The sequence below is a fragment of the Phascolarctos cinereus genome, unplaced genomic scaffold (assembly GCF_003287225.1).
Source record: "Phascolarctos cinereus isolate Bilbo 61053 unplaced genomic scaffold, phaCin_HiC Scaffold_726;HRSCAF=1367, whole genome shotgun sequence".
Lineage (NCBI taxonomy): Eukaryota > Metazoa > Chordata > Mammalia > Diprotodontia > Phascolarctidae > Phascolarctos > Phascolarctos cinereus.
Genome location: NW_027556098.1, coordinates 220,697,121 through 220,721,870, shown reverse-complemented (window position 1 = coordinate 220,721,870; position 24,750 = coordinate 220,697,121). Strand labels below are relative to the sequence as shown.

General features: G+C 36.7%; 1 protein-coding gene across 3 annotated transcripts in view; it reads left to right on the top strand.

Annotated features, from left to right (window-relative positions):
- Positions 1-24,750, top strand: part of CERS6 (ceramide synthase 6) — a 291,461-nt gene that overhangs the window by 203,733 nt on the left and 62,978 nt on the right. For all 3 annotated transcript variants that reach the window (XM_020990906.2, XM_020990907.2, XM_020990908.2), the window contains exons 6-8: positions 1,512-1,604; positions 20,119-20,247; positions 23,826-23,932. In XM_020990906.2, the coding sequence (XP_020846565.1) occupies positions 1,512-1,604; positions 20,119-20,247; positions 23,826-23,932 (329 nt within the window). The remainder of the gene's footprint in view (positions 1-1,511; positions 1,605-20,118; positions 20,248-23,825; positions 23,933-24,750) is intronic.

The following is a 24,750-nucleotide window of genomic DNA, read 5'->3' as shown; positions in this document are numbered from 1 at the left end:
TCCACACATATAGTTCTTTTCCAGGCTAAACATCTCAGATTCCTTTGATCATGATATGATTCTAAGTCCTCTCATCATCCTGGTTCCTCTTTTCTGGATATCCTCCTACTGCTCAATGTCCAATCTTAACTCAGTGTCCACTGAGACCTGAACACAAGAGTTTAGATGAGGTTGGACCAGTGCAGAGTATTAAGGAATTATTCTTTCTCTTGTTCTGAAAACTGTATTTCTCTTAGGATGAAAGGATTTAGAACTGGAAGAAATCTTATAGATCACTTCATTCAACCTCCTCATTTTGCAAATGATCATTTGATGATCTCTCATACATTATCAGAAGTAGTTAATGATTTGTAGGTTTGACAAATCTTGCAGGCTCTCTGTTGCTACTCTAAAACTTATGTAACCACCATATGAACAGAGACCCTTGTCTAAAATGTTCAAAAATCTTTTCTCCCTCCCTCCCACCCTTTGTCCTTCATTCTTGGTCTGTCTGTCTGTCTGTCTGTCTGTCTGTCTGTCTGTCTCTCTTTTTCTCTCTCTCTCTCTCCCTCCCTTCCTTGCCCTCCCACCGCACTGTTCATTTTCTTGATGATTACAGGCTCTTGGCTACTTGACTGTAGGGTCCCAGACTATTAGAGTAGCTTCTCCATTATTCTGATCATTTAAGTTAATGTTTTTAAGCATCCATTTAGTCTTGACAGTATGAAAAAAGATTTGTTCTGTAACAATAAGGTTTAATGATGAGTTGAGATAATTCTAACTCTTGAGAGGCAGCTAGGTAGTATAATGAATAGATTATTGGTCCTAGAGTCAGGAAGACCTGCATTCAAATCCAACCTTAGACACTTTAATTAGCTATGTGACCCTGGAAAAGTCACTTAACCTCTGCCACCATTTCTTCAACTACAATATGGGGATAATAATAGCACCTACTTCTCTGGGTTATTGTGAGAATCAAATGCAATAATATTTGTAAAAGCACTTAGCACAGTGCCTGGAACATCATAAGTGCATAATAAATGCTTGTTCCCTTTTCTTCTTATTCTTTTGAGCCTAGCTAAGCAATAAACTTTTAGCCTAAAACTGGGGACAAAAAACACTTACAGTCCTTATTCTTGTATAATAAAATCCCACAGCAGTCATAGAGTGTTATTCTTCTTCTCTGTTTTAGGATATGCTTGTGGTTTTCAAGTGCTCTAAAAAGTTCCAGAGTTATTCTTTAGGCTTTTTTAAAACCTTAAGTGCTTGTACTAGACCAATGAAAAACAAACTACCAAGTGTTCATATTATTTGAGAACTCATGGGGGAGAAGGTAGGACTATGATGATATCAAACTGTAAATTGGAGCCACTCTTGAAAATATCATTGTCTTTGTACAGAATGAAATATCAAGCCCATTTGTTCAAGCTACAAGTGTTGTATCATTTATCTAAAATATATTTGAAACGTCTTCAAAATAAAATAGGCTCTATATTAACTAATAAATCTTTTCTTTCATCTCTCACTTCTAGCCACTGACACCTGACCTTCATTACTACTATATCCTGGAATTGTCCTTCTATTGGTCCTTAATGTTTTCTCAGTTCACTGACATCAAAAGAAAGGTAAGAGGAAGTCGTGACAAAAATCAGAAGAGGCTGTAGCCCTGTATTTTCTGTGGCTCTTGGCAATTGCTGCATGTCAACATATGCAGAATGTGGCATGGGTAGATTTGAAATCCAGACATCTCATTCTGGACTACACAGAGTGAGGTCCCTGTTACCAGTTTGTACTAACATTATTTTGTTGTCATGGTTCTTTTTCTCAAATACCAATTTTATATTAATTCTTGCCTATAACATTCATTGTTGTTTATCAGAGTGCCAGCTATTTCCAAAAATGATTCAGTTTTTCTTCTCTGACCTAATGCCTTTATCTCATGAAAATAGATAATAATGAATCCTGATAACAGCAATTCCCATTCATCTGATTTTTCTAGCTCAGATATGTGGGGAAGGGGAAGGAAATGAACTATTTATTAAGCACTTAACTATATGTCAGGCACTAGGCTAAGCATTATACAGCTATTATTTCATTTTATCCTCACAACAACCCTGGGAGGTAGGTGCCATTATCACCCCCATTTTATGGATGGGGCAAGAGGTAGGCAGAGATTAAATATCTTGCCTAAGGTCACAAAGCTGTTGTGTTTGAGGATGAATTGGAACTCAGGTCTTCCTGACTCCAGGCCTTCTATCCACTGTGCCACTTAGCTGCCTCTATGTATGAGGACAGTTTTCCAGACTCTATGAAGAAGATAAAACTTCATCAGCAATTGTTATAGTGGACATGGAGTCAGATTATTTTAGTCTACATCAACCCTGTGATTCAAAGGGTAAGAAACAAGACTGACCTAAGTCAGATTATGCTAGTGGCAAGAGAGAACAAATGCAAATTTCCAGGATCCCTGGGATTATATGATTCATATGAATGCCTCAGATCTCATATTATTGAATGATAGGTCCTAAACCCCTTTAGGCAAGAGTTTTTAATCCCAGAATATCCATGGATAGGTTTCAGCAGGTTTGTGAACTTGGATGGAGAAAAAAAAACCCCATCATTATCTTTACTAACCTCTAACTGAAACTTAGCATTTCCTTCAATTATTTAAAAAAGATTATTATGAGAAAGGATCCCTAGGCTTCATCGGATGGCCAGAGAAGTTCATGATACACAAAAAAAAGTAGGAATACCTATCTTAAAGAAAGATGGTGCAAATGTGTCCTGAGCAGCATAAATGTCTGTTGAATTAGGAACTGGTGTCTTAGTGGTATTTAGAACATATTCTAAACGCTACTAATTGACATTACCACCATTGGGAAGGCAGAGGAGTTGATGTAAAAAGCAGGAAGTTAGTAGCTCTTTCCAAAAGCCACAGTGTTAGGACTAGACTAGAACTTTCTTGATCATCAGTCCTGTGATAATCACCCATTGTGCTAGGCATTGGGAGGACTTTATCCATCTTCATGTCAAGCTTTCCATTGGAAGTGGGAGGTCTTTCATGACTCCCTGAAGCCTTTACAGTGTCTCATCCAATTAGGAGCATGGATGGATGGAGAAGAGCCACTGAAAGCCCAGGAATGGCATTAAAATATTATAAACTATCTTTTGCCACAGGGAATCAAGACATGGCTACTAAAATGCTAATATGGCAGAAATGACCAACCCCTGACACTCAGTTGTGCTTTTCTTAATGCATTTGTCATAGCTTTTTTTCTTCCTGTGCTAACAGTGTTTTAAATATTCTTCCTTAATGCATCTGTCCCTTTGTCAGTGTCAGTACTACCTTCATCAATGCTGATTGCAATCCCTGTGTGCATGAGTAGAAGAGCTTTTTTAAAAACAAAATCACCCATTGGGTAATCTTCTATGAGGTGATGAGCCTCTTGGCTAGGTTCCTTCTCAGACAACAGATGCAGTCTGTTGCCAGGCCCAGACTCCAAGCATTACCAGCTTGTTAGGATCTGCTAGAGAGTTTCTTTTCTCCTGACATAGACTTTAAGAACCCAGGACTACCTCCATGCAATCACAAGGCCCTGGGTTTAGAATTTAATAGGCATTCTAATATTCTGAGGTCAATGTTAATTTCTTTATGAGACATATCCATGATGCTAATAAGGAACTACAGCTGATTAATTTGAAGGAAAGGGTTTAACATATTATAGATGTAACAACCAATAACCTGAATGCAGGAAATATTACTGAAAAATGACAAGACTATAATGTGTGCAGAGTTGCTGTTGTGCCTTGAAAAGGGCATTGCTAGTAGCCTAGAAATTGAGAGAGAGAGAGAGAGAGAGAGAGAGAGAGAGAGAGAGAGAGAGAGTGTGTGTGTGTGTGTGTGTGTGTGTGTGTGTGTGTACCTAGTCAAAACCTCAGTGGGCTGGTTTCAATTGAAGGCTAGCTGGATGATGATTTTTGGCATCTTCTCCTTTCATTATCGGGAAGAACAAATATATGTCCCTGACTCATCTGGCTTATTGCTGTTTCTTTTATGAAAATAGGATTTCAAGCACTACCAGGCCTGCTCATTATCCTGCATAGCTTTTAATCACTAAGGACTTATATTTTGACAATTTTCATTATTGAGCTATAACTGTTGTTTTCTCCACCCACATCTTTCTGAGGGTGTCTCCACTCCTCACTGACTCCTCACTCATTGTTCCAGTGACCAAATGACCTGCTGTTCAAGCAGTGAGAAGATGTATGGTGTATTTGTACTGCCAGAAACCCTCCTGAGCGTCTCTATTGGAACCTCTAACTAAACCCTCTAGAAAGTGGATAACAGCCTGTTGCCTCATTGTGAAAACAAGATGTTTGAAGATACCCATTGACAATATGAAATGGAAGCCGACCTCTGAAAGTCTATTAACAGGGAAGTTAATAGAAGGGTAACCAGAACATTTCTTTAGCTCCCTATTAAGTGGCAGTGAACTAGATTGGCAGATTTCAAACTAATACCAGAATCCACAAACACAGGCTCCTACACATACAACCCAGGCTATTGGAATATATTTGTTTCTTAAATGTGATTATCAGTAGACATTTAGCTTGAATTAACTTGGATTAACTTTCCAGGGCTTGGATTTAGGATCTTAACTTTCTACGAAAGTCATCTTTAATTTTCAAAAAATCTACCTTAGGAGATGTTTTTCCCTCTACTTCTGCTCTGTTGTCTTTAACATCAGTCTATTACCATATTAAACCCAAACTCCATAAATAAAGGAACAACTTTTATTTTGACATTAGCATATGTCATGGCATAGTTTAACTGCTTTATTCCTCTTTGTTTTAGTGCCTTATGTATAGAGATGAGAATTGCTATTAATCTTACCAAAGAGAAGTCAATAGCCAAAGTGGAGCCATTTTGTCTGAAGACTCTAATTTGAATAATCCAATAAGTAGAACAATGGCGGCTAAAGCCCTTTGAGTTTTTTTTTAATAAGAAATAAAAATTTCTTTTGGAAATAACAGGTGGAGATATATCCTTATCATTTTTTTTCCTTTTTCAAGGCATACTTTTTTTTTAAAAAATTATGTGTCTTCTCATACCTGTTCATAATGAAAATGTCTTCTGTGCCTCCAACTTTTCCAAAGAGGTGCTAATTACTATTACAGTGTTGGAGCTCTAAACAGCTTGCTTGTGTCTAAACCTTGCACCCTTTTAGCTAAACTGCTGTTTGGCTAGAAGGCCTGGGCGTACGGCCAGTGAATTCTGGACATTTTCAGAGTACTTCACGGCAGATTGCATGTGGCACAGTTCCAGGGCTCAGCTGGTAAAGTCAACTTGTTGTACTTTTTTTTTGTTTTAACCCAAGAGAAACACTAAATCTCATGAGAAATTTTCTAAGGTTTTGATCCTTATAATAGGGAGGGCAGAAATATGGTGATTAAGGTAGGCCAGCCATTTCTTAAAAGCTCGCTATTCCATCTGTGGCTAAATAGGTTAATGGACTGGCAACATTTCTTATTTGTCAGTTCTAGTGCTGCCATTTGTAACTCTTCCTTCCTTCTTCTGATGCAACCTAGGTGTCTATCTTTCCTGCTTCCTAAGCAGGAAAGACCCACCAGTGGGTCTTAGAAAATACTTTATTTTCTTTAAATTGCATCTTCCTGATGTCATGTTCCTCTTTGAGAATGAAGGACAAACAATAACATTTCTTTAAGTTATCTTTAGGTCTTCTTCAGGGGAATGGAATGCCTGAAAAGCTCCCTAATTCTCCATTTTCTTATATTCGTTCTTTTTGTCAAAATGAAATCACATTAGATTATTTCTGCTGATCTGTATGGAAAAAGGAAAGACATTGCTTATTCCCTACTATATAACATCAACACTGTTTTCAGTACAAGAAGTAAATACAGATAACTGACCACTATTATAAAGAGTAATGTGGTTTTATCACGTTTCTGCTTCATGGTCATTATAGCATTTCGTCTTTCTTAGGTTTTTGCTGAGAGCTAGAATCCTGACTCTCGTGATAATAAAAATAGCTAGAATTAATGTAACAATTTAATGTTTGGAAAGCATTTTACCTGTCTTTTTTTTTTACTCCCATAACAACCCTGTTAGGTAGGTGTTATTATTTTCATCCTCAAATCTACATATAAAGAAAATGAAACTTAGAGATTTACTAAGAGTCACATAACTAGTGTCAAGAGGGAAAATTTGAACTTGGGTCCTCCAAACTCCAAAGCTAGCTCTCTTTCCGTTACACCAAGCTGTGGCTGATTCATGTCCTAGTCTTGTCACTATTTCTTATGAAAACAAGCATGGAGAAAGAAACTATTCTTTTATAATGTTTACACCTGTGAAGAGGAGGGTACCAGTCTAATTTAGAACGGGTGTTTCCACATTGGTAGTTGGATGATAAAGCTATTTTTTCAGTAAGAGACCTGTGTTTTATTGGAGAATTTTATAGGGTTTTGTTCAAAGGCTAGCTTAACCAATAGTTTATATGTGCAATAAAAGATTAGGTATGGTGCCAAAATACTGCCGTATACGTGTCTTTATGAGGAGATAACTCATCAGTGCACAAACCCCTAAGGAATATAGCTTGCTGAAAGTAGCCCCAAGTATAGCTTGCTGTTTTTCCTTCCAAGGAAGATGGCAGTGGTAGGCTGTGGACATCTCTTCATGCCACATTAAGCCAATATCTGTGGGCTGCAACATTGAAGGGAGACCTGTTCTCCTGGATACCAGTTACTTCTAAGCTTGTTGGGGTGTGGGTACTTGTTTGAAAGGGCTCAGATGTTCCACGTTCCCTAAAGAGGTTCTACTTTGTCCTCGGCTAGTTTAAAGTGAGACAGTTTTCCAGTTTCCATGAGAGATTCATGAGACACTCAAAGTATCTTGTGGGACGAGAAAAGGACTCCTAGAAAAAGTGTGCTCATAGAATGTGGTTAGAACTGTCCAGTCTAAATCTTCAGGTACAGGCCAGATCTAAGAATGCAAACTCAGACTCTAATGGTTTCCTGGATGTGGGTATATGTGAGCAAGGGAGAAAAAGAAAGAAAGAAGCAGGTGCTGAATTATAGTATTCAATACATTCAATAGAGGGGCCTTGGCCATTACAAATATTCCCTCCTCTATCTAGAACCTGCATTTTCCCTGTTGCTCTAAGAAAGAAGTATATAACAGACAAACATGGACCCAACAGATATTTCTTGATTTTATTTATTCTGTGTAGTGTTTTTTGAGGGAATCATAAATGGAAATTTGAACTTAAGATTTCATTGAATTTGTTGGTTTAAATGAAAGAGATTAGCCCAATTTCATATAATATGACTTTTATTGAATCAATAATGATAATAATACCTAACATTTATATGTGCTTACTATGTGCTAAACACTTTATAATTATTATCTCATTTTATCCTCATAACAACCCTGGGAGGTAGGTGGTACTATCATCCCCATTTTACAGATGAGGAAACTGAGGCAAACAGAGTTAAGTGACTTGCCCAGGGTCAAACAGCCAAATAAATGTCTGAGGCCAGATTTGAACTCAGGTATTCCTGACTCTAGATCCAGTACTCTGTCCACTGCCCACACCTAGCTGGTGTGAACCAAAAGGACCTCCATATAGTCCAACTTCTGTGCCTCCTCATGGCATGGAGGTGACTTTAATTTCATAAAGGCTTTAAAACCAATGTAGAGACCCTACCATCGAAAGGCTTTGGGTGTGCTCCCAGTGACATGCTGATTATGATATCTGAGGATCAACAGAACAATTATGGAGCATCCCAACACAAGTGGGTAAGCCACCAGATGATGAATTTCTTGGCCAAAGCAACCATGAGATAAAGAAAATTTTTTTTAAATGGTTCTCAGTCCTGCATGGCCCCTTTATCATATAGTGGTGGTTATGGAGTGGTGAAAATGGGTGAGTGGAGGAGAGTGGTAAGAATCACACTATTGTTAACCACCTAAAATTTGGGACAGCCACGTGGTGCAGTGGATAGAGCACTGGGTCTGAATCAGCAAGACTCATCTTCCTGAGTTCAAATCTGGCCTCAGACACTTACTTGGCTGTTTGACCCTGGGCAAGTCACTTAACTCTGCCTCAGTTTCCTCATCTGTGAAAATGAGCTAGAGAAGGAAATGGTAAACCACTCCATTAGCTTTGCCAAGAAAATCCTAAAGATGAGGTCATGAAGAGTTGAATACAACTGAAACAACTGAACAACAACAAAGTTGTTAAGTATGTAACAAATATTGTTAAGTATGACCACTTTTAGTGAAAAATCTTTGTGCAATGACTGATGCATTATAATGTTGTTGGAATAATACATCAATATTGATGTCATTATGATAAGCAAAATCAAAAAACAGCAGTGAGTTAGAGCATAAGTGGAAGATGACCCACAGGCTTCCCTTATAAGGGCAAAGTTGTTGGTGGAGCTAGTTTCATCACACCTCCCACAAGTAACAAGAAACAATTTCATTGGATACTTGGTCATTTTATCTTGTAGTGCTTAGGATGAGAATAAGCAAAAAGAGCATCATAAAGATAATTGAAGATTAAATAAATAAGATTAAATAAGTGACTTATAAGTGCTATTACAATAAGGGAGACTAGGTATTTGACTAGGAAGGCAGCAACTGTTAATATGCCTAAGGAAGGTGTCAGATAGCCTATGACTCTGAGGCTATGTCCTTGTCTGGCTCTGACATTCTGTGATGCTATAATTCCATGAATTAAAATTATGGAGCACAGAAGCAAAACCATATGATTTGGGAGGTTCTGTTACTTGTAGGCCAACACTGCTGGCATTTTTCTTATTCTTGGCCAACAGGGCCAACACTGTCCATTAAATTCTTGATTAATACTAGCACTGTCGTCCTATCCCTTCAAAACTGTGTTCCTTGAATTGGGACAGACTAATTGTTTTATTCCTAAGACCATTTGTGTGATGGTACCTGGTTCTGGGACCTCTCTGAAGTCATAGAAGATATATATGCTGGCATATTTCAGGTAGTGAAATCTAACTCTTGCTGTGGTAGGTTTTTTTTTTAGGCAATTGGGGTTAAGTGACTTGCCCAGGGTCACATAGCTAGTAAGTGTCTTGCTGTGGTAGGAAGACTAATTTCCAGCCCTAGGAAGAGAAACAGAGGATACTGAATGATAAGAAGAGAGAATTTCAGTTCAAGATTTACTTCACTTTATGTCTGGGGGAATCCTTATAAAAGTAAGAAAAAAGTAAGAACTTTTAGCTTTCAGCACTATAATTACATTAGGGCAGGTAATGATTTGAAAAACTCTAGATGTCAAGGATACTCTTTCCTCTGAAAAGAAAAAAGATGTGGGTTGATGTTATGGAGTTTGGGGGCACTTTGCCATATAATGGATTTTGCTTCTAACTGAACTGTAAAACTAAGATTTTGACTGCCTGTTGTCAAATAAAATCCTACAGCTTTTCTTTTACAGCAGGAGTCGAGGCAATGCTGACGGTGTCTTGGACCATCTCTAATTAGATTCTGACTTCTGTCAAATTTCCCTTGTGGTTTCAACTGGAAGGCCTTGTCTGATGCTGTAGAGTAACTGAGTACCTAGGCAGATTTGCAATAGCTATCTTTGTCTTCAGAAGTGGGCAAAAATCCTTTGTTGTTCCTTGACAAAAATTGCTGAACATGCCCCTAGAATGCCAAGTGCTATTATTATAAGTGCTCATAAAGCCACTTCTATCGTAATTATTAAAACTATTAAGTATCTATGCACACATGACAACATCATGCTAGGTGCAATAAAAACTATACACAAAAGCCTTTCCCTGAACCTTAGGAGACTATAATTTAGGACATTACAGAATGACACAGAAATATGAGGGACAATTAACAATGAACAATATTAAATGAATAGGGGGAAAGAAAGAGATTAAGTAGATATATTAAGCACCTTTTATATGCCAGGCACTATGCTAAATGCTTTACAAATATCTCATTTGACCCTCACAACAACCTTCTTCCTGCTATTATTATCCTTATTTTATTGTTGTGGAAAGAGACAGACAGAGATTAAGTAACTTGCCCAGGGTTACACAGCCAGAAAGTGTCAAAGGCCAGATTTAAACACAGGTCTTCCTGACTCTAGGCCCACTTCTCTATCCATTGCACCCCTAGCTAAATAAGTAAGCTATTAGTATTATTTGAAAGCAAAATACGTTTTGTGGATTGTTGAGTGAAGGAAGACCTAGCCGGCAGTTTCTTGACAGAGCAATCCCTATGCTCTAACAATTAGTATTCTCTGTAAAAACCATTAGAATTCTCAATAATAATGTTCTCAATTCTCAATTAGTATTCTCATTAAATTTCAGTGGCTGCTAATTACTCCAAGGATCAAATATATACTATTCTATTTGGGATTGAAAGTTCTTCGCAACTGAGCTATGGTCAACCTTTCCAGCCTTATTTTATGTTTCTCCCTTTCACATTCTTAAGGTTCTGCCAAAATGGCCTCTTTGAGTTCCTCCTTTTTCTGTGCCTTTCCACAATTGTCCTCTCTGCCTGAAATGCGCTCCCTCCTCACCTCTGCCTCTTCTAGTAGAACCCCTAATTTCCTTTAAAATTCAGTTCAAATAGCTCCTCCTACATTGAAACCTTTCATAATCCCTGTAACTCTCAATTTAAAAAATTATCTTGTATTTATTTTATATGTATGCATGCATATATTTTTTCTTCCCTGGAAAAAACCCATAAATTCCTGAAAGATAGAGACTCTATAATTTCTGTCTTTGTATCCCACTCCTGGCATGTAATAGCTGCTTACTAAATACTAACTGATGGATTAATTGGTGGTATAAAAAGAGAACTGACAATTCTTGAAAATGGTTTTGTGTTGTCCAAATAAAATTTTGTTTTGCAATGTCATTTTCTATAGCACTAAAATCAATTAAAAATTAAATACCAAGCAAATGGTTCATGGTGGAAAAATTTATGAGATCTTAATCTTGAAATGGTACTGTAAATGTTGCGTGGGAGGAAAATTAGATAAATGTTGTTCATACAGTGATTCCCAAGAGCTATAAAGTAATACTATACCTAACAAAATATAAAGTAATATTATGTCTGTAAAGGTAATTCACTGGAAAAGTGAAAATAATCCTTCTCTTACAGGATGTCTTGAAGTTTTATAAAGGAGTTAGATGCAGCATGAACTTCAGCATGAGTGAGAAGGCCTGTGTTTAAATCTGGGCTTTTCCACCTGTGTGATCAGTAGCAAGTCTCTGAGCCTCATTTTCTTCAACTGTAAATTATAAGATTGGACCAAATAACTCACTAAAACCCTGCCCAGCTCTAAAAATCCATGATTCCATGATTGAAGTGGGTCACCTAAAATTCTATGTCACTTAGTAAAGATTTTTAGAATTCCTGCAGCATCCAAGGAACTGTGTTGGGTCCTGGGGTGTGCTAGGAAACTCAGGGAGACATCCCAAGTACAGGTATTGTGATGGCAAAAATGACTAAGCACATGAAAATCAGTTTGCCTAATTTATTAGGATACAGTTGTTGAATATAGAATAAGTATGTAGGTCTGGTTCACCTAAACACCATGACCTTGTTTCTCTTTTCCTTCATGGAGAGGACACTCAGATTGTGGCAGATATGGCCATCATAGAATGAACAATCTGCCAGGTCAGAGAAGGCCCCTTTTGAACTGAGTCATTTTATATGTCCTAGGGCTATCCAATACCATCCTACCAGTGTAAAGCCTTCCATTTTGTATGAAATCAAGAAACTTTTATGCTCTAGCTGCTGCCTGAGAGAAGGCTTTCATCCATCAGCATTCTTCAACTCCCATTGGATTAATTTTCCTATCAGTTCTGTAGGCTGGGGATTTGAACTTTGAAATCCTATCTACACCAACGTTGAGGGCCTTTCTCCCTGAAATCCTACCTGTTCTCCCTCAGACCTGCATCCTCCCTTGTAACATATAGACATGACCATAACCTACTTCATTGGCATACAAAGATAAGAATGAAAAGTCTCTGCTTTAAAAGGAATACTCACATTAATGAGGTCATAGATATACTGGAGTAATGGAATATTCCCACTTCATAAAGTAAAGTGCTTTATATTACCTGCTATTCTCCTCTCTACTACCTCTACCCTCCTTCCCGCCCCCCCGAAAAAAAAAAACAGAGTAAGATTCAAGGAAGAGAGCCTTAATAGACTGAATTTGGTAACAAATGTCATTATTTTATAGATTTTGATCATCTTCTCCCTGGTCTTCACATTGAAGAATTCCAATTTCCATATACAGCCTTTGTTCCCTTTCCCCTGTCACTCACAGTAGTTGCTTTACTCTGGATGGTTACAAGGTTGCTTATGTTATGGTTTCCTGGAGGGCATCCCTAGAACTGCGTGCCCTGTTTCTGGTGTTCATGAATCATGATTCCGTTAGGTTTGTTGAGCTTTGGAACAGTTCACATAGTGGGGTAATTTATGTTGACTCTTAAAAATCAAAAAGCAGCTCCATCTCTTAACCTTAAAAAAGAAAATCCAGTAAAAGAATGCACTGAAGAGTGCAAATATGCCAGATGTAACCACCATTAGTGTACTGTTTGTTGACTTAAATTTGTCTTATTCCAGTTCGGCTGGTTCTAAACATCCAGTGGTTAAAACTGTGCTGTCTCAGTATGAAATGGGTTTTTATGTGATCCAGGGTAGATACATTTCAATCCATATTCCCCTACTTAGTGAAAACAACTCATAATTTCTTCTTGATATACACATCTTCAAATATGCCAGAACTAGAATGGATAAGTCCCTTTTCCCCTTCTCTTAAGGCTCATTTACGCATTTTGGGAGATCCTTTTGAACATTGCTACTTTTGTTACAGGTTAAGTGAATAATGACCACACCAAATACCCTACCCTGACAGACTAAGCCTAATAAGGCAGGAAAAATTTTATTCTACTGTTGGAAAGGCTGTGTTTTATTTTGGAAATGGGTAGCAATAGGGTGAGAATAATGCACAGGGAAGGACCTTATAGCAAAACAATCAATTTAAGCACTTAAAATTTGAAAAAAGATGGTGGTAAAATCAAGGGAAATTCATTAAAAAGGTCTTGAAATAGCTTGCTAGTTTCTTGAATTTCATTATCAATAAGTATATTACTTGAATATGACATGACTCCATAATTAATTGCCTTATAGACATTTTAAGAAGTTCAGAGATAAAAGAAATATATGAAATCATGAAAAAAGTATTGAAACAAATTTGATTCTAGGTATAGCTTGAATGAGGCAATTATGAGGTATTGATGGCTTCAATGCAATTCAAGTCAGGTAATTGAGTAGGTGGTGCAGTGGATAGAATGTGGAGCCTGGAGTCACAGAGACTTATCTTAGTTTGAATCCAGCATCAGACTCTCAGCTAGCTGTGTGACCCTAGACAAGTCACTTAACCCTATTTGCCTCAGTTTCCTCATCTGTAGAGTAAGCTGTAAAAGGAAATAGCTCTTTGTATCTTTGCTAAGAGAACCCAAATGAAGTCACAATGAGTCAAACACAACTAAAACTACTGAACAACAACAAAATTGAGTAGTATCTGCCAGTACTTACAAATAGACTAATGTTTCCCAATCTTCTCCTTTTCATTGATTTAATTTTTCCATGAATATTTGTTGTAAGATAAATGTCATAAGTGTAGGCATGAGAGGATCTCTGTCTGAAATTACTTTTCTGAAATACTGTATCATTATGTATATTGTACCATTATGTGGTACAGTACCTTTCAAAGTCTGTGTAGACTGTAGTAGGTCATTTGAATGTAACATGCCCATATAATCATCATATTTTGTAGATAGTTTAAAAGACTTGTACCCATATAAATTGTTATGAGAGATAGGACATTATGTCCAAAATTTCCCTCATGTTCTTTGATGCTAAGCAACTCCGTAGTTAATAAGTTTCTATCTGCAGCCATTTAGTTGGTCTAGAATCTATAAATTGTCTTTACTATGTTGTTCTTTTGAGTCTTGGTTTCAACAAATGTTCACTAAGAGTTCATAATGTTATAGAGTAGTAGAAATATCACTCAACTGAAAGTTAGGAGGCCTGGTGATCTAATTCCAGCTTAGCCTCTAACTGATTATGTGACTATTGGAAAATAATTTAGCCTATGAAGTTCTGTTTTTCCTACTGCTGTGTGAAAGGTTGGACTAGATTGGAGCTTTTTAACCTGGGGTCTGTACTTGTTATTTGAAATATTTTAAAAATTGCATTCCAATATAATTATTTTCCTTTGTAATCCTATGTATTTTATTTTATGCATTGAAAAACATCATTCTGAGAAGGGATCCAAAGGTCCTGCCAGACTGAGAGGGTTCATGACACAAAACAAGTTTAAGTACCTCTGAAATAGATTGTCTGTAAGGTCCCTTCTCAATCTCAAATTACATCATTTCATCTCCTTACAGTTAGTCTGGAACAGAGCTAAACAATCATAGCAGATGAGGAACTCTCCCAATTTTAGAAGTCCTATCCTCTTCCAATTTTAAAATATTTATTTTACACTTATTGAATACTAACATGGAAATAAGTAAACTAAAAAATGAAAATATTAATAAATCAAGCCTAATTCAGTTGGAAAATTAAGAAGTGAAGGGACAAAAAGGATATAAAGATAAAAAATTGCTGACAATGCTATTTTGTCTTTTATATGCCATTGTTGACAAATAAAATATCTTTCCCTTCTTTGCCACCAGTCTGTCTTCTTAAATGTTCCGTATTCCCTCAGTAACTTCTAGTGTTTCTAAATCTTCACCACTAGATGTTTAATTGCAGTCAATACCTTTTCCTTACCTCAGTGGAATTGGGAAATGTGTGGTCACCACCCCTTATATCTTGATCTTTTTTTTTTTATATTTTTGAAGTCCATGCAGCATACAAACATATTTCTCATTGATATTGACATTGATTGACAGCAAACTCAATGTGCAATTGTTATTAGTCTTTTATTCCAAAATCGCTGTGCCCTAATGTATCTAGAAATGACCGAGTAGTTGTATTATAGGAAAGAAAAAAAATATGATCTGCTAGAGTTAAAAAAAATTCTGGATGGTTCCAAAGATTCTAAATTTTTATATTATTACTGTGCTTTGCAGAAATTAGAGTCATTTTAAGCTGTGCAAAAGCTCCCTTTTGCTCTCTGAAGTGATTGACGATCTATTAGAAGAAGATAGGAGGAATGGTGGCTGGAGTACTTGACGTAGAGGGAGGAAGACATGAGTTCAAATATGGACCCAGACATTTACAGAGTTCTTCAACCACACCCTGCATGTTTGCACCCACTAAACATTTTTCATGATGTTACCTACCATTAGTCTGGAAAGACTGCATCTTACTATTCCAGTTTTGTAGGATTCAAACTAACAATTTGCTTTAAGACTGTAATTTCAATCAAGTGCAGTATTTAACCAAACTAATGCATACAAGAGTTATGAGAGGGTGGAGAGGGTAAGGAATTGGGGGCTGAACGCAAGTAAATGTGGAAGAGCAGCTTCTTTAGAAATTATATTTCATTGTGTGATGCCCCCTTAAGGAGCCTAATGTTCTTCTAAAAGCTTTACTTGTTTTATTTTTCTGCATTCACATTGGTACATCTTGGTACTGAAAATGGAATTCCTGCTGCAGGCGGATCTTTGAGCCTGTCCCCTCCTAGAACCCCTCCAAAAATGTAAAAAAAAAAAAAAAATCCAGTGCCTGGGGACTTAGATGCAAAAGTCACTTGTAATCTAGTATCTATGGATTTGTGTTTACAGGCAATATGTGTCTGGTGTCTGAAAACCATGCTTTTATAGGAAATTTATTGCATTGAGCTTTGCATTGTTTACTGATGTTTATCAACTATAAACAAGGAAACATAATTACAACATGATTCCCAAGTTCAGTGAATGTTTAATCAATTTATATTTATTCATTCTAAATTAAAGAGCAGGATAAATTATTTTATTTTTTCAAGCAGCCAAAAGCAGGTATCCTCAACTGAACAATGGGAGTTGTGGGAAATATTTTGGTTAGCTACTGGGCTGATGGGACTTAAAAATGTGTATGTTAAACTTGGGCGAACAAGAACCCCGGAGACTATTTGAAACAGTGTCTCACTCTCTCTGCTTCTCCTTTCGCCTCCCCCCTACCTTTTGAGCTTATTTAAAGAGCTGTTGTTATTGTGACACTCTATCGGCCAAATCCACTTCAGTTGGTTGAATGTTTTGCATAAATGCTTGTAGCACTGAATTTTGTAGTCCAGAATGTGCTGCTAATGAATTGTCATTAACTTCCCAATGAAAGAATGCTGCTAAATAAATGAATTCAAGAGCACCTCCTTTATCCCCGCAGTCTTTTAGAGATACAGCAAAAAAGGCACATTTTAAAATGTGAACAAAAGCCTCTGTAGCAGCCTAGCTTTTTTCCTTTTTTAATACTTAATTTATTTTTAGTTTTCAACATATATTTCCATAAGATTTTGAGTTTTAAATTTTCATCCCCTCCTTCTGTTCCCCCTCCCCAAGACAGCGTATAAGCTTATATAGGTTCTATTTATACATTCATATTAAGAATATTTTCACATTAGACATGATGTAAAGAAGAATTAGAACTAATGGGAGGAACCGCAAGAAAGAAGAAACAAAACAAAAGAACAAAAGAAAAGGAGAGCAAATCGTATGCTTCCATCTGCAGTCAGCTTCCAGAGTTCTTTCTCTGGGTGTGGATAGCATTTTCCATCGTGAGTCTTTTAGAGTTGTCTTAGATCCTTACATTGCTGAGAAGACCTAAGTCTATCAAAGTCAGTCATCACACAATGCCAGCCTAGCTTTTTAAAAAAAGATTTAGTACTTTATTTTTCCCCTATTACATGTAAAAACCATTTTTAACATTCATTTTTCAAACTTTGTGTTCTAAATTCTTCCCTTCCTCCTGCCCTATCCCCCTCACTGAGAAGCTAAGCAATTCAATATAGGTTATACATATGTAGACATGCAAAATATATATTTCTGTATTAGTCATGTTGTGAAAGAAAACATAAACCAAAAAAACCCCTGAAAAAGTAAAGAAAGTAAAAAAAAAAGTATGATTCAATCTGTATTCAGACATCATCAGTTCTTTGTCTGGAGATGGATATCATTTTTCATCATAAGTCCTTCAGAATTGTCTTGGATTGTTGTTTTGCTTGGAATAGCTAAGTCATTTCACAGCTGATCATCGCACAATATTGCTGTTACTTTGTACACAGTATATTTCACTTCGCATCAGCTCATGTAAGTCTTCCCAGGCTTTTTTTGTTTTGTTTTGAGAGCATCCTGTTCATCATTTCTTATAGCACAATAATATTCCATCACAATCACATAGCATAATTTGTTCAGCCATTCCCCAATTGATGAGCATCCTCTTAATTTCCAACTCTCTGCCACCAGAAAAGAGCTGCTATAAGTATTTCCATACATATAGGTCCTTTTCCCTTTTGTTTTTTGTCTCTTTTTGGATACAGACCTAGTAGTGGCACTGCTAGGTCGTAGGGTATGCATGGTTTTATAGCCCTTTGGGCATAGTTTCAAATTACTCTAAAGAATGATTGAATCATGTTTATAACAGCTCTTTTTGTTGGACATTGAAGGGATGCTCATAAATTGAGGAATGGCTGAACAAGTTGTAGTATATGAATGTGATGGAATAATATTGTTCCATAAGAAATGATGAGCAGGTAGACTTCAGAAAAACCTGGAAAGGTTTGTATGGACTGATGCTGAGTTAAATGAGCAGAACCAGCAGAATATTGTACACAGTAACAGCAACACTGTGCAATAACTAACTTTGATAGACTTAGCTCTTCTCAGCAATGCAATGAAGTAAGACAGCTCCAAAAGACTCATAATGTAAAATGCTATCCATATCCAGAGAAAGAACTATGGAGTCTGAATGCAGATCGAGGCATACTGTTTGCTATCTTTTTTTCTTCTTGTTGTATCTTCTTTCTCATGGTTTTTCCGATTGATTCTAATTCTTCTTTACAACATTACTAATGTGAAAATTTAAAAAAAAATGGTTGAATCAGTTCAGAACTCCACCAACAGTGCATTAATGTTTCATTTTTCCCATATCCCTCCAGCATTTGTAATCCTCCTTTACTGATCTATTAGCCAATCTAATAGGTATGAGGCAGTACCTCAGAATTGTTTCAATTTACATTCCTCTAATCATAGAAATTTAGAGCACCTTCTCATATGGCTATACATAACTTTGATTACTTCATCTGAAAACTTCATATCTCTTGATCATGTATCAATTGAGGAATGGCTCTTATTTTTATAAATTTGACTCAGTTCTCTATATATTTGGGAAATGAGGGCTTTATCAGAAAAACTTGCTTCAAAACTTTTTTCACAGTTATGATTACTAAATGTATTTCCCCTCTATCCTATTCCCCCTTCTCACTTATTCTATTCTTTCTTTCCTTTCACCCTGTCTGTCCTCAAAAGTGTTTTGCTTCTGATTATCTCGTTCCTTGTATCCACCCCTTTTCTTATCCCCTTCCCCTCCTATTTTCCTATAGGGTAAGATATATTCCTATACATAATTGAGAGTAAATGTTATTCCCTCTTTGAGCCAATTCTGATGACAGCAAGGTTCATTCACACACACCCCCACACCTTCCCCATCTTCCTCTCTACTGTAAAAGCTTTTTCTTGTTTCTTTTATGTGAGATAATTTACTCCATTCTACCTCTCCCTTTCCTTTTCTCTTAGTGCATTCCTCTCTCTCTCACTCCTTAATTTTATTTTTTAGATACCATCTCTTCATATTCAACTCTATATATAATCCTTCTAACTACCCTAATAATGAGAAAGTTCTTATGAGTTACAGGTATAATCTTCCCATGTAGGAGTGTAAACAGTTTAACCTTGTTAAGTCCCTTATGATTTCCCTTTCCTGTTTACCTTTTTTATGCTTGTTTTTGTATTTGAGTCTTGTATTTGAAAGTCAAATTTTCTATTCAGCTCTGGTCTTTTCATCAAGAATGCTTGAAAGTCCTCTATTTCATTGAATATCCATTTTCCCCCCTGAAGGATTATACTCAGTTTTGCTGGGTAGGTGATTTTTGGTTGTAATCCTAACCCCTTTGCCCTCCAGAATATCATATTTCAAGCTCCCCGAGTAGAGAGAAGGTGTAGGATCCGAGAGATGTTGAGGAGGTAGAATGGACAAGTATTGGCAGTTAATCAAGTGTGAGAATGTGTGAGATTGAAAGGACAAAGATGACCCAGGTTGCACCTGGGTGTTGAAAAGAACGGTGCTCTTCTCAACACCTAAAAGAATGTTAGGGGACAGCTAGCGTGTAGGAAGAAAGGTGATGAATTCTGGTTTGCCCATGTTAAGTTTCAGATAAGTCCACACATCCAACATGCCTTCCATGTCCAAGTGGAATTGTTAAGCCAGCATATGTGAGAGGTGAAGGTAAGAGATTGGAGCTCAGGAGAGATAGATTTGCATTATCTACATAGATGTTAGAAGAATCCATGAGAATTAATGAAATCAACAAAATGTATATAGAAAGAGGAGAGGAGAGTCACAGAATATTAGAGCCAAAACAGACCACACAGTCTAACAGCAGCCTCATTTTACAAATGAGTAGACTAAGCCTCAGTGAGGTAAATTGATTAGCCTCAGGCCAAACAGGCAATTCACGTCAGGTCTGAGATTCAAACCTAGGCTTTCCCAGTCCAAATCCAACACTCTTCACTCAACCCCCACAGTGATTTTTCTTAATATAAATAAGGCATATTACTTTGAGGATGTCTCACTTCCGATATTTACATACAGTTTGACTCATCGAGTTAGAACTGGAGAATGTTCACAAAACCTTTGCTTCCTCACTTTGTATATTCCCTTTGTATATACTTGCATATGCATGCAGTTTATCCTGCTCAGGGTATTCAAGACCGCTGGGAGTGTTATAAATTCTTGGAATATTAAAGTGAACCTTGTACTGAGCATAGCATGATGCAACACATTAGATGGGCATGGGAATACTATGTTATTGCTAAGGCCTAATATCAATGTTTTTTTTTCTGCTAAAGGACTTTGTTATTATGTTCCTGCATCATCTTGCAACCATCTCCCTAATCACCTTTTCATATGTCAACAATATGGCCCGAGTGGGGACCCTGGTCATGTGTCTCCATGATGCAGCTGATGCCCTGCTGGAGGTGAGAGCCCTTGGTCGTCTTTTAACATTGCAAAGCACCTAAGTCAGTAAGCCTGCCAAGCAAGCCATAGTTATTCTGTGTTCCGATAAGCTGGCATTTTGGAGAATATTGTAGTTATAAGTAATTCTTGCTTTGAAGCTTCAGAGCATTTCCTTATCAGTTTAAACAAAATGCATCTATAATTGAGTGAATAAAAAGCTTTATGCAATAAATATTTTATCATGTTAGGGTTTTTTATTAAAAGTGTAATGAAACTTTTTTTTATTTTACTATTCTACCCTTGCTATTAAAAGATATTGCAATGAGGAAATCATAATTATGGTTTCCTACTCATAATTTTTTTATTGTTTTCCTGCTCATAATTGACTAGGCTTTGTTTCCTTTAGTTTAACAATGCATTATAAACTGTAATGCTTTCAACAGGGCTTTCCTTTTTCAATCCTCTTTCTCTCAGTTTTAAAGGGGGTGCTATGCATGGAAAGGGTTATATAATGGTTGCAGTTCTTATTACCAATTTAAATATCAACTTGTAGTATTCAGAGTATGATGTATACTCAAGCAGCAAATTGTATGTAAATATTGGAAGTGAGGCACCCCCAAAATAGTATACCTTATTCATATTATGAAAAATGCCTGGAAGGATATTAGTTTATAACTCACACAAACATACATCACAATAACATCCATTGGGTATTCACACTGTTAAACAGGAATAATTTAGAGGAGGTTTGTTGTTTTTGTTTTTTTTCCTCCCAAGGCACGGTATTTATCCCTAATATCTACTGAATAATTCCTAGGATCACAGAGTTAATGCAGGAAGGAACTTCAATGACCTTCTAACCTAGCCTCTCATTTTACAAATAAAAAAATTTAGGCCCAGAGAAATTAAGTGATTTGTCCAAGTTTGGGTGGGTAGCAAGTAGGAGAGATGGGATTTGAACTTTCTAAATCCAGCACTCTTGCCACTGTACCTACTGCCTCTCAGTGTTCAAATTCAATCCTTGTTCTTAATTCCTAGAGTACAGACTCAATTTGTTTTATTGGTTAATTAAATACTTCACTTTTAACATGATGTTGAAGATTTCCTAATGAGGAAAAAAATCAATGTAGCTCAGTTCAGATTTCAGTTGGATAGACCCAATATACCTTAAAATCTACATTGTATTGATGAATTCCTACTAGCTGTGATACTACAAATGCTACAGAAAGTAGTCCCAAGCCCTATTAAACATGACTTATATTATATAAACTATATAATATAGAAAATAACATGGAGATGAAATTCCAGGGAATGACTCTATGATAAAGACAGTGTTTCGGAACTTGAAAAATATAGCATGCTTTAGTAAAGAATTTAATCTAAGAGATGATTTGTGGTACAAGGGAGAGTTCTGGTACTGGAGTCAGAAGGTCAGAGTTTAAATTCCACATCTGTTGCTTATTACCAGTCTCGGAAGAGTCATTCACCTTCCCTGGGCCTCAGTTTACTCCTTTGTAAAATCAGAAAATTGGACTGGATGGCCTCTGAAGTCCCTTTTGGCTCTAGATCTACAATCCTATGATTTATAAGAGAAAATTCATTCTAATAGAATAGATACCTGTGTTAGTAGTTCTGCTGGATAATAATCCAAAATAAAATATATTCATAATAATGTTTTGCAAAGGAAGAAATAAGCCCAAGGACAGCTCTTGTAAAATCAGTCGATATTTGGTTAAAACCTAAGTGCCCTTAGAGATGGGAAATCAGGTAGCAACTTGCAGCTTTGAAATCCTCTTTATGCAATCTTCTGTTTTTATCTAGGAAAAGAAATAGTGGCAGGTTGAATATTGTCTAAAAAGAAATAGATTTCATAATCAGCATGGGCATTGGACATATAATGTATGTCCAAAAATACATACTTAGAAAATCCACTTGCTTCATAAGGCATGAGAAATTCTGTGTTTTGGTTAGGTCAGAAATAAGCAGTAAGTTGTCTTTTTATTTTTTTCATTCAATTTAAAGAATTCTAATTCTCATTCTCTTTGTTAGAACAGAAACAAGTCATTCAACAAATAAGTAGTTCATTTGCTTAGATGCCATTTCATTAATAAGTATTTCCTCTGGCCTATGAAGTTCTCTTATCACTTTGTGTTTCACTTAAAGCAGAGAAACTATAGCACTTTAAGTGCTAGAGTTAAAAATAAATGCTGTACACTGCATTTGTTTGCCAACCCATGTAAATACTATCAACAAGCCTTTGACATGGATTCAGCTAATGGTATCTCTCTACAAAATGGAGGATGATATCATAAGTTCATTGGTACCTTGAGTGTATAGCCCTTCATTCACATCCCTGAAAATCTCTTTGTAATATGCAGGAATGTGTCCTAGATATAACATTCATTGTTTTATGTGCCTCACTACTTTTACCTTGAAATATTTAACTATTTCAGAAGTATTTGATTAAGAACAGCTCATGCTTATGAAACACCTATAAGCAAGATTTTGTGCTAGGAGTTTACATTCTACTGGGAAATCTATCTATACACACACACACACGCACACACATATATACGTACATGTGTATGTGTGTGTGTGTGTGTGTGTGTGTGCGCGCACGCACGCGCTTGTGTTGTATCAGAAAATTTGAAGTGGCAGAGAATGCTAATAACTGGTAGGATCAGACAAGGCTTAACAGATGAGGTGGCCCCTGAGCTGCCTTGAAAGAAGATATGAATTTTGAGAGGTCAAGATGAAAAGAGAATGCATTTTATGCTTTTGCACAAATATGTAGGAGGGAAGTAGAATGTTTAGAAAATAGTTAGTTTAATCCAGATCATCAATGAATTTTTCACAAAGTGAATGAATGTAAGGAATGCAAGATTAAGGCATCTTTATCATCTCCGTGTATAGGCTGACTTGTAGGGTAAAAGTGCCCCAAAATCACATTATTAAATTATATTAGAGTGTATCTCACCATCAGTCACTTCCCAGCATTGGCGAGCCTTCCTTTTAAAAGGAAATAATGTTGAACTTAATTTAGCTAGTTGACTTGTGAGAGATTCATGACATGATTTTGGCTTTTTGTTCTTTGTTTCAAAGTTTATGATAACAAGTCAGGGAGCATATTCCCAGACTATAATCATCATACCCATAAAAGGACAAGCAAACATTTAAGTGCAAATGGTCAGAGACAATAAAGCCCAAAGATTCGAGATAGTGTTGGGTAACTTCAGTACTTGGATTTCCATTATTTTTTTAATGGGATTATCCAACATCTTTGATGCCAGAAAGCAATAACATCACCATATCAGCAAGAATATCCCCTTCTTCCTTATCTTAACTCAACCTTATGATTGAACTTTTTCTATGTGACAGAATATGTAACATTTGAATGAATCAGTATATTCATTTATGATGACGGATATATCTCCTGTAAACCGTAGATGGTTTATAAATATTAATGCCTGGCACTTCAAATCCATCTGCATTATGATGCAGCTGGTCAGTTGTGGCTTGGGAAAAGTCTCTGCATATTGATAGAAACTTTTCATTTGCCAGTACCACTAAATTAATGTCACATTTCTTCTATCTACAGGCTGCCAAAATGGCAAATTATGCCAAGTTTCAAAAACTGTGTGACCTAATGTTTGTCATGTTTGCAATAGTCTTCATCACCACAAGACTTGGTATATTTCCTCTCTGGTGAGTAAGCTAATCTTCTTTCCTGAAATGATTCAGTGTTACAAAATAGGCTTAATTAACACCATGGATAGTGATGAGCTGATTTTTCTACAGAACTGGACTAAAATAAGGGAAATATGGGTTGGAAAAGATATTTAATCTTAAGTAGAGAAAGGCCAACTCCTGTCAATATTTACCACAAGACAGGACAGGGAACACATGAGATATAGAGAGACTCTAGACACATGAGGTTTTTGTTCTCTCTAAGAAGCCTGAATTCCATTTTGGGAGTCTTAACTGCCATAGTAATACTCTTAAAGCACAGATCTAACCGTGACATTACCTTGCTCCCAAACCTCTAGTGGTTCCCCATTGCCTCCAGGATAAAACTCAAATTCACTGGTTGGTTTTTAAAACCTTTCACAGTGACTAAAGACTGCATTCCAGACAAGTTAAGTAGTTGCTCCTCATATGTGATATTCCTTCTCCCATCTCCATGATTTTGTACAGATTATCATCCCCAGTCCCTCCTCACCTTTGTCTCGTAGAATCCCTACTTTTCTTCAAAGTACACCTCAAATAACACTTCCTAAATGAGAACTTTTCTGGATCCTCCCCACCCCCCCGTCATCAGGGCTCCTCTCTGAAATTACCTTGCATTAGCTTTGTCCACATGACATTTCCCTGTCCAAATAGATAGAGCACTGGCCTCAGAGCCAGAGAAGGCCTGAGGTCAAGTCCCATCTCTGACGTATGCTTGTTTTGTGACATTCAGCATGTCACTAGAAAGTGTCAGACATGTGCCAGTAACACTTCCAAGTGTGGCCTGAACTAGAATA